This window comes from Hyposmocoma kahamanoa, unplaced genomic scaffold (genome assembly GCF_003589595.1).
Source record: "Hyposmocoma kahamanoa isolate Upper Pololo Valley unplaced genomic scaffold, ASM358959v1 99434, whole genome shotgun sequence".
Classification (NCBI taxonomy): domain Eukaryota; kingdom Metazoa; phylum Arthropoda; class Insecta; order Lepidoptera; family Cosmopterigidae; genus Hyposmocoma; species Hyposmocoma kahamanoa.
This window is the reverse complement of record NW_020655905.1, coordinates 1,907-12,597: the sequence shown is the minus strand read 5'-3', so window position 1 is coordinate 12,597 and position 10,691 is coordinate 1,907. Positions and strand designations below refer to the sequence as shown.

The following is a 10,691-nucleotide window of genomic DNA, read 5'->3' as shown; positions in this document are numbered from 1 at the left end:
TAGTTTGATTTTATGTTATTTTAAATCAAATGCAATAATTGTTGTATTAAAGTATAAGTATTTTTAGAAAAAGTGTAAGAGCTTAGCACATTTAAATTTTTCCAAATTGTTGTTGGTTTGGGTATCCTCTTGCTATTGTATTGCATATTGCTATGCCCTTACAGGGTATCATATATTAAGGACTCACATGTTATACGAGTATAAGACTGTTGTAAACTTTTATATGAAGCAATAAATTGAAATTGAAATTGAACTAGTCGTGCACCAGACGGTAAGCTACACACCTGTCCATAACTGTTACAGTGCCATTCAGAGCTTTAAATTGCAAAGGCCCCTCAGGGGCACTACCACAGCGCCCATCACCCTGAGACAAGTTGACAAGTCCCATGTGCCTGTAATTTCACCAGCACCCTTACCCTTCAAAACCGGAACACAGTAACGCTGATATTACTGCTTGGCGGCAGAAATAGGTAAGATGGCAGTACTTTCCTGGACGAACTCTTTCACAATGAGCTCTACTGCAACTAAATTTGTGTTGTCACTAATTATGCACTCTCAAGTACGTAGTGGGCCAAGTTTGTGAAAAAGAAGACAAATAGAGATGCTTCAATACTTACCGTTTCCTAACGCCTCCCCTGGTGGACCTCCGCCCTCGTCCCGAGCCCCTGGAGCTGGTGCCTGCGCTTGCGCTCCGCCCCAGCGCTGCCCAGTCGGTATCCGACCCCGACTCGTCCTCATGAAAATCATTCTCCTTCGCTTTCTCTTGCTCCATCTCATCTTCGTATTGCATTAGGAGACCTGAATAATCATTTTCAATCAAATATTTTTTGTGTAATTTAAAAAAAACTGCATACAAGTATATTCGAGAAGGCGAGTAGGTATCTTACGAGATCTTAAGGCATTCTGTACTTGGAAATTAAAGTAATAACTTGTATAAAATACAAGTGTTTCTTTTCAATACTCCTCAAAATTACAATAAGCGGTTCCCGACCTAAATAGCAATCAAGTTACTTTTGTCCGCAAACAACTGTACCAAGCACAAGTCTGGTCGTGTATGGAGTACTGCTGCCACCTTTGGGATGGCTCTGTTACATACCAACTGGCCACTTTGGATTCAATTGACAAGCGTGTCAAGAGCCTTATAGGTGACTCGAAATTAGTAAAGGTGAAGCCGCAGAGCCTTGAACACCTAAAGTAATTTAAAAAATTAAATTTACTGCTATCGGTATTTTACAGGATATATCACGGAGAGTATGCGATGGAATTACACTATTTAATTCCGCGTTCCCCTTTCCATCATCGGGGGGACTAGGCATAGGCTTGGGTTCCTCCCCTATGTTGTGGATATTCCAAAGATTCGCACGAAGCGTTACGCTTCCACATTTATATGGCGAAAGGCTATGGAGTGGAATTCCCTGCCTGCAGACTTGTTCCCTGAACGTTATTTCTTGGACCTTTTCAAGGCGAGAGTGAATAAGCATTATTTAGGTGTGCATGCTCCATCGACCTCATCGTCACTATCCACCAGGTGAGATGGAGGACACTTACATTTGAATAAAAAATAATTAAAAGGTCGATCAGGTGCCATGGACAGACATAGACAACCACAAACTACGCCCAAACTCACGAGGAAAATAAATGTAGGCCATACAATTATTTCTCCTGGCCCTGGAATCGAATACGGGGCCTCTGCATGGCAGACAAGCGTGGTAACCATTCAGCCACGGAGGTAATTAAAGTAAAACAAATTTTAACGTTCAAATGAAATATGTTAAATAAAAAACAAACGACGACAGGAGTTAATGTAGTATTGGGTGATTTTAAGCATTCTAAACATTGACTTAGAAATAAATGGACGACGGGTCTAATACAAAAACCACGAAAAAAATGTCCCAAGTCAACCTATTCGAAATTTAAATTGTAATGTCATCGCAGTATCGCGCTATCAGTCGAACAAATGAAGACTAAAGCGGAGTTTGGCGCTCTGTATACGATTTTAGCGCCTTACAAGTGCGGAAACTTTTTAGCGCGGACCCGACGTCCATATAATTGTAAGTCAATGATTCTAAAGCATTGTTTGTAAAAACATCTAGCTTTAAAAATATAGACTTGAGGTTTTTACCTATAATACCTTTAATACCTTTAATTACCTATTAATATGTGTGTAAACATACCCATTTTCTCGACAGCATAAACTGCAGTGATCTTGAGAAGCTCGACGCCGTACTTCTCGTAGTTGGCTCTGGTGACGTGCGGCAGCGACAGCATGTCCTCGGCGGTCTCGGGCAGCCGCGTGGCCATGGCCTTCAGCGCGGCCAGAGGCATCACCGCCGCAAGAGACGCGCCTCGAGCCTCGCCCATTTCCCTGAGAACATTTTAAATGCCAGGCTACAGAGAAATCCAGAGGCCGAAACACGCTTGAGGTATCGCTCGATGGCTAGTTATAAATCGCATCCTTATAGTATAAAGATTTAAATAACCAACTACTACTACTTTACTTTTACTAAATAAACTTCAGCTGTCACTTACACCAAATCCAGAGCAAATACATCCAAATCATTTAACCAGTCAAATACAATACTTAGTAGTGAGATTTATACGTCATATTACTCCTATACTCTTTAATTTAGTCGCATGTTATTAGCGGTCATTTAAATGCTGTATTTTAGGTTGTTTATCGTAGGATATTTGTGATGCGTGTTATTAAACATCTTTATTCAAATATTATATTATATAATATTTGTCGGCGCATTCGCAAAATAGGAGATTAGTCACATCTAATCGATGGTCGTCATTAAAACGATTCTAGCGCTACCTAGCATCACTAGTAGAACGAACACCAAGCACTGGGGAGGCGGCCATCTTGAGCGGGTTGTCATCCTTGGGTTGTGGTGACGTGCGCACGCACCGACGTGTTTGGTGGATGATATTTTTGAATCTTAATTAATTATAGCTATACTTTATTGTTTCGTTCAGTTAGTGATTCTAAAATTAAGAATAATAAGAGAAGTAATTGAGATAACCCGTATTTTATGGAGATATCATCTACTTGGTCAATAATACATGCCCAGCGGAAGAAACAAATGAAAAACCACTCTGATAGCAGCACGAGTGCTTTCAAGTATTATTTCACGGCATGACAACAGACGCTAGCTGGAAGGAATTTTTATTAGAGTATTTTCTCAAAAAATACATGAATATCGTAACAGTAAAACATCCTGATGTTCAATAGATTAATATGACATTAGTTATTTTTGATACAAGTGCGGAAAGTTAGTCATTATTCACGAATCTCGAAGCTTCTTGTCAAGACTCGAGACAAGTGAAAATGACAAATCTGCACGTGTATCAAACGACGTTTTTTAATACATTTGCGAAAAAACTACATTGAAAGTAAAATAAAACAGTACAATTTAGTGGCGCGGCTATATATATATATATATATACTCACCTCCGGTCATTGTTAATACTCAATCGGCCATCTTTATGGAAAATATTTTGGTATTTTAAATGTAACCCGTTGTTTTACGAAACACCTATGCAATTTAAACAAATAAGATGTTTGTAAGTAAATATAAGTTTTAATGACGAATGACTTACGTCACAAAGCACATGAATATTAAATAAATATACAACCTCTTTAATTCTATGTTTAAGACTTGAAACAACAGTAAATTTAAAAAATGGAAAAGTAAAAAGCACTAGTGCGGAAAATCCAAGTTTCGGCACGATTTGTAGTACGTTTTGTGCAACTGTATTAAAAAATAAATCAATAATAACTAAACCAATTGGCATGTGTATTTATATGGCTGGAAGACATGTACATATCGCACTGTTAATACAATAGTGTATTAACTCAAAAAGTGTATTTTTCAGAATCCATGAAAAACGAATACTCACTTCCCGTGAAGGAGCATTAAAATTTATGTATAGGGTAAAGTTTATTACTAGCATCTAAACAATTTCCTACTGGCCCAATTCTTTAAAAATAAAAGTGAAGAAATAATTTCATATTTTTGAGCAAGGACTGTAAGTTCTGGCCAGAACTAGCTCACATAGTTTGTCTCATTTTGAGCTAAGTAGATATCTTTTAATTGTTTCTTACAATATTTTATCGATGGTTTTATTGACGAGTAGAGAATCAAATTTGGGTTTCAGCAATGATTTAATCCTGAAATTCACTTATTTTGATTTACAACATATTGTAATATTAGTGCGATATGTTCTTTTTTTACATCTATTTTGTGAGTTTCCCAAAAAAATACTTTTCGGAATACTTTATATTGAGATTGAGAAATGTAGCTAAAAACGCCGCCGAAAGTTCGGTAGCGTAATATATTTGCGCGCGGGTAATATCAGGGAATAGCGCTAGATATATCCTTAAGCAATCATGACAAATTAAAACAGACTTATGAACAGCATAGTATAGAGTGCCTCTTTACTAAGTAAGACGATAAAATTAAACAATTTAATAATAATAATAACGCACACCCATGTGTCATGAACACACACATAGACAACCACAAATTACACCCAAACTCACGAGAGAAATAAATGTAGGCCATACAAATATTTGTCCCGGCCTGGGAATTGAACCTGGGACCTCTGCGTGGCAGTCCGGCATGGTAACCGTTCGGCCACGGAGGCAGTGAAATTGTAAACTTGTCGGTGGCTAGCAGTGGATGTAAGCTGTGTACGTATGTGAAGTACCTGCAAGCCTCGACCAGGTCGGCGTAGCAGCGGTCCTCCACCCTCTTGACGAGCGCGTGCACGGACGTGTCGTCACTGGCGACGGGCACGGGCGCAGTCGTCAGTTGCAGAGCTTTCTTGTCGCACTTCATCGGGAATACGATGCGAACACCGCCCGACATCAGCCTGTCCATTCAATTCATATGGTTTATGATTCAATTAATTTATTTCTCAAAACAGAATATTAACATTATAACAAAGTAGTGGAGTAATTTCACAAAGAAAACCAATAAACTTAATTTTAATTATTAAAGCGACATCTCTAGTCAGCCGCTGGTAGCTGTAAAGATACCTGGGTGAGTCAAGAAAAAGATTTCTCACAGATGGCGCTACGGCAAAAAAGTCGGTAAAAACCATAAACAAAGATCTGCAACAAACAATAGCAAACTTCTTAAAGATCTGATGGTTCGTTCCGTAGTTCGGTTGGGAGAGCGTCAAGCACGTTATGCTGAAGAAATTATTCTTAATTTATCTTTGTATTAATAAGAATACAAACGTTCACTTCCAATGATTTACAATACAAAATAAATATATACAGGGTTATTTTTAAAATACTAACAACCTCTCAGGTGTAAATCGTTCAATCAGTGTTCTGTAGAAAGGGCGAACGCGCCATTTCGAAAACTTTTTCAGGGGAGCATTCGACTATGAACTGGCTACCAGTACTATCTCAATTTTGACAACTTTACAGGATGAAGAAAAAAATTGTTACATAGCGTCTGGTTTATTAAATAACGTAGTGTACATACATACATCCACCTCTCCAACGTAAAGTATCGTATGTCGAAATTGCCAAGTTTACAAGGGAGCGTTTTAAAGTTTTGAATTCACTGAAATGAGCATAATACGTGATTTTATTTCTCAGTTTTATTCGGCAACATTCACACAGAGTATTATAATCCTAGACATCGGTTAGACGAACAACCACAATTTATTTTATCATTTTACAATTTAATTTCGCATTTCTATGCTAAAGTCACGTGTTATACTCATTCAGTGAACTCAAAACTTAACGCTCCTCTGTAAACTTGGCAATTTCGACTTACGATACTTTATGTAGGAGTAGGAATTATTTTAGTTTTTCACGACTGTTTTGAAATATTTACGTCCGAACTGAACGATGAACGTTTGAACTTACCTTACTCACAATTACAGATCTAAAGTGTCAGATAATAGAACAAAAACTTAGAAGGTTATTTTTGGAAAACATATTATGTTTTGTAAAATGTCATGGGACAAAATTTGTTGTTTATGATGTTATTAATATAGTCCTGAGAGGTTATTGGTATTTTAAAAATAACCCTGTATATAGACATGATGCCAACAAAAATGAACTAGTATGGGAACCACTATATAGTTTATTCATTCTATTTACTTATATCGGATTTTGGTAACACTTCCAGGTACAAACAAATCAGAACATATTCACACAATACCATTGACTTACAAATAAATGGACGACGGGTCTAATACAAAAACCACGAAAAAAATGTCCCAAGTCAAACTATTCGAAATTTAAATTGTAATGTCATCGCAGTATCGCGCTGTCAGTAGAACAAATGAAGACTGTCGCGCTCTGTATACGATTTTAGCGCCTTACAAGTGCGGACACTTTTTAGCGCGGACCCGACGTCCATATAATTGTAAGTCAATGCACAATACTGTTAGTTTTAGTCTTAATATTGTTTTGATATAATTATGCTAGACAGACAAAGTAAATTCCACTTTCTTAAATATTGCTTTCCAATACTTAATCGACCTTGCTCAGGTAAATGTTGTTGTTGTGTTGTGTTGTTTCGTTGAAAAACAATGCTCTAGCGCGATCTAGTTTTTTTCACTTGTACTGAGAATACAACAATAAACAAGTACTTTTATAATATTAAAGTTTGAGTAAATCCTATCCTCCTATCTTATTTCCTATTTTATATTAAAGTTTGACTAAAATAAATAAATGGAGTAGTAGTAGAGCTCCTTGTGAGAGTTCGCCCAGGGAAGTATTGCCACCTTACCAGTAATGTCAGCATTACTGTGTTCGGGTTTTGAAAAGTAAAGGTGCTGGTGAAATTACAGGCACATGGGACTTGACAACTTATGTCTCAGGGTGACGGCGCAGTGGCAGTGCTCCTCAGATCTTCGCAATTTAAAGCACTGAATGGCACTACAACTGTTATGGATAGGCGTGTCGCTTACCACCAGGCGTACGACTTGTTCGTCTCGTCACTTGTATTATAAAAAAAACAATCCAGTACCAGCTCAAGAGTTTTAGAGATTCACACTCACGGTGGCGAATTAGAAAACTGTGTAAGTGTTCCTCATTTGCTTCTCTAATATGGTCGTTAATGATTCTTTTTTTTTATACATGACAGGCAAATGACTCCACTCCACCTGATGTTAAGTGGAAAGTGGTATCCAAACGCGAAGGAACCTAGTGCAGCGATGAAACCCTCACTGCACTAGCCACCTCCACCCTGCCTGCCTACAATATGCCTCTTCACGCCTCGTTTGATTCATTTCTAATCAAGCCTTCGAAAGGTATTTTTACAGTACCTGTCTACGTGAGGTCCGAGCACGATGTAAGCGCTGGCAATGTCGTTGACGACCACAAGTTTCTCAGCTAATAGTCCGCGTACCACCATCTGACGCAGCAGTCTTTGGGGGTCACCGCGCTGCCACGATTTGCAACTGATCAACAAGAAAACGCATATTTAAATAAACTACAGGCCTACCGCTTAACTGGGTCCGTTCCTGAGGTAACCGCGCGGTGCAGGAGGAGTGACAGTTTACGTAACAGTTATGTCGCGCTGCGCACGGGATGATTTCAGAAAAGTGTTTAAGCGTTTAGCTCTTTGCGATTTAAAGCTCTGAGCGGCACTGCTACTGTTGTGGAAAAAATAATGCGAAAACTTCAGAATTTTTATTCGTGATTTTGTTGTAGAGCGGAAGCCATAAATCATGTTGTTTTTCTCGCAATCGAAGTGAAAAATAAAGTTTTCACCTTATGACTAAAAGCCAATATAAACCCTGGGAGTAATAGACACCACCTTACCTGGGAGTAATAGAAGCTAACCACCTCGATATTCGTTTTAATCCCTCGACAAAAAAATATACTATTGCATAGCTCGATTCAGATTTTTCATTCCATGTAAATAATTAAATTTTGTCAAAATTGTAACGTGCTTTAATGCCTAAAGAGGAGAATTATATAGAAATGACTTACCGTCCATGTATGGGTGAATTTTGCAATGTTTGCAGCCGCTGCTGCATGGATCCTCTCAAGACGTCTGCGATATGTAGCAGCGTGTACTGTGGGCGCCCTCCTGTGTTTATTTCTCGTATACATCGCACTATAAGCTTACACTCCTCCGTCACGTCGACTGGCTACAATGAAAATTCACATAATAGTACACAAGGTAGAGGCTGGGGAGTAAAGGATTGTAGGATAAGTATGAGTTGTTTTATACGCGTTAGGCAATCTCCGTACCCGCCGATGTATATATAGTGCTTTTCTCAAACAATGCGAGATAATAATAAAAGACTAAAGAGTGAAGGAGAATTTATAATGAAAAGTAAAACAAGTTTTCAAAGTTTCTTGTTTTAAAATGGGAATTTTGTATAATGACTAGAAATCATTTTCGCGAAGAAAACATAAAAAATACAATAACAAGAAAAATTCACAACACTTTCGTTTATTTTACAGGCTTTTCCAAATGTATATTTGTGCACCATAATTAAACGCACAATGAGTAATACCATAGACAATATATTTTTAATTCTCACAATTATGGACGCTAATGCTGGTGTGAGCAGTTGGCTGTATGACAATTTTTTTTAGTGTGTTGTAAAGAGCTATGTTCTTTGTATAATGTTGTTTTTAAAAGTTTAAGAGCAGCCGACAGAAATGGACGTACATATACCTATATTGCCACTAACTTCATGGGTTCTTATTGCTTAAATAATGCAAGCATGAGAAAATGACAGACACGAGAAAAATATCTTCTGTAATAACGCATTTAACGATTGCCAATAGTGTCTGAATTCGAACAGCATACTATACAGTGTCCATGCACGTTTGCTCGCGCAAGTTTAGAAGAATTTTTAATTAAAGTTATGTATACTTAATCTTGGCACATTGGAAAGACGCAATTTTTGGGCATAAAATGGTAATTGACAACATTTAAGATATATTTATTTTTAAGAAACTTTCAGACCTTATAGTCCTGCGCATTGAGGCAGTTGTCACAAGCGGTCTTCTTGTCCTTCACACATTGCTCCTTGCTGAACCTCTCCCCAAGATAAGCGAGGACCTGCGCCCTCCGGCACTCTGTGACACTTTCGCAAACCTCTACCATCCGAAGCAGGTTCTCTACGTGTACGCGTTTCGCGTCTGGAGTCGCGTTGCGTTCCACTGCGATACAAAATTGTTATATTATACAACCAGCTAGTGAGGCAATTGAATTAAATAAAATGATTAAAAAACTACTGGTAATTTATTTTGCCATTCTTAATTCATATTCATAATTCAGTCATTTTCAGGTAAATTTTTTGTACTCAATTTTGGTGAGAATTTTTATTATTTAATTACTCGAATATATTATCGTGAAATATTAAGGAACATTTCAGGTTACCACACTCGAATATTAAATAATACTTCATGATATTCTACAATTTTTAAATAAAAAGAAATTGTCACCAGAATTGAGTACAAAAAAACTTATTTGAAAATTACCCAATTATGTACACAGGATTATTTAGAAAATACTAACAACCTCGCGGACTGTTTTACTAACATCATAAATAACAAATTCTGTTCCATGACTTTTAATATTTCATCAGGTTATACTTTCATACAAAAATAAACATAATGATATAGATCCGTCTAAACGGTGACGACTCTGTACAAAACGCGGAAGTCGTCGGAGACGACGCGTGCACATTCGAACTTTTAGCAAATATGGATTTTATTTTTATATTATCAAGACATGAGACGATCAAGTCGTGCGCCTGATGGTAAGCTTCACACGTGTCCATACCAGTTGCACTCACAGCTTTAAATCGCAAAGATCCGAGGGGCACTGTCACTGCGCCCGTCACTCTGAGAAGCTCCGGGAGGCAGTATGCTAACATTACTGCTTGGCGGCAGAAATAGGTAAGGTAGCAGTATTTCCCTGGACGAACTCTTTCACAAGGAGCTCTACTGCTAGTTTTATAATAGTCCATTACTACTACTTACTGTCAAGAAGGCGTCTGTATCTTATAACGTCAGAGTACGAGTAGTAGACGAGGCAAGTAGCGGGCTCGCCGTCTCTGCCTGCTCTCCCTGCCTCTTGGTAGTATCCTTCCACCGACTTGGGCAGACTGTGGTGGATCACGTACCGCACGTCCGCTTTGTCCACGCCCATACCGAATGCTATTGTTGCACATATCTGTAACACGGGTTATATAGTTTTAAATATTTATTTATTCAAAATGTAAGTTACAATACAAGTTCTATTAGGCACGTACTTATTACTACGGCACCTCGTCGGGGCGTGGCAGTTAGTCGCTACTACTTTTTATGTTAACATTACATACATACAAAACAGAAGAAAATATTAATAATATTAACCTTAAAGCTAAGTCCAAACTCATGGTACGACAATTTCGTTTAACTAAGATAATAGATTATTTTATGGAGAACTGTACGTTTTTACAATAAGTTTCCGGAGCATATGTTAAGATTATCATTTCCTAAGTTTATTTATATCAAAAGTATTTTAATGGAAAAGTTATATTAGGGGTTAAAGTATGAAATTGCCGTTTTATTGCAATAGGTTCTTTGAATTTTCATAGAATCTTCATGGTTTGAGGTTTTCGAATGAAACTTTTTTCAAATGGTTTCTGTGATATTTTGTTTTTTTTAAATTTGAAACATTTGAATATCGACTTTCAATTGTTTTTGTTAT

At 37.6% G+C, this 10,691-nt stretch overlaps 1 protein-coding gene across 1 annotated transcript; it reads right to left on the bottom strand.

Annotated features, from left to right (window-relative positions):
• Positions 1-414: 414 nt before the first annotated feature.
• On the bottom strand, positions 415-10,166 carry LOC113239091 (Bloom syndrome protein homolog). The gene is made up of 7 exons (XM_026475956.1): positions 9,980-10,166; positions 8,958-9,154; positions 7,967-8,127; positions 7,297-7,431; positions 4,711-4,875; positions 2,175-2,365; positions 415-798 (listed from the first exon to the last, which is right to left on the bottom strand). Exons 1-7 carry the CDS (start codon positions 10,146-10,148, stop codon positions 614-616), a joined length of 1,203 nt encoding a protein of 400 aa, XP_026331741.1. The 5' UTR covers positions 10,149-10,166; the 3' UTR covers positions 415-613.
• Between the last annotated feature and the right edge of the window lie 525 nt (positions 10,167-10,691).

Coding starts and splice junctions, on each gene's coding strand:
- LOC113239091 (XM_026475956.1), bottom strand. CDS start 10,148: ATGGGCGTGGACAAAGCGGACGTGCGGTACGTGATCCACCACAGTCTG. Junction 2,366..4,710: donor GACCTGGTCGAGGCTTGCAG/GTACTTCACATA, acceptor AAATGTTCTCAG/GGAAATGGGCGAGGCTCGAG. Junction 799..2,174: donor TTATGCTGTCGAGAAAATGG/GTATGTTTACAC, acceptor ATGATTATTCAG/GTCTCCTAATGCAATACGAA.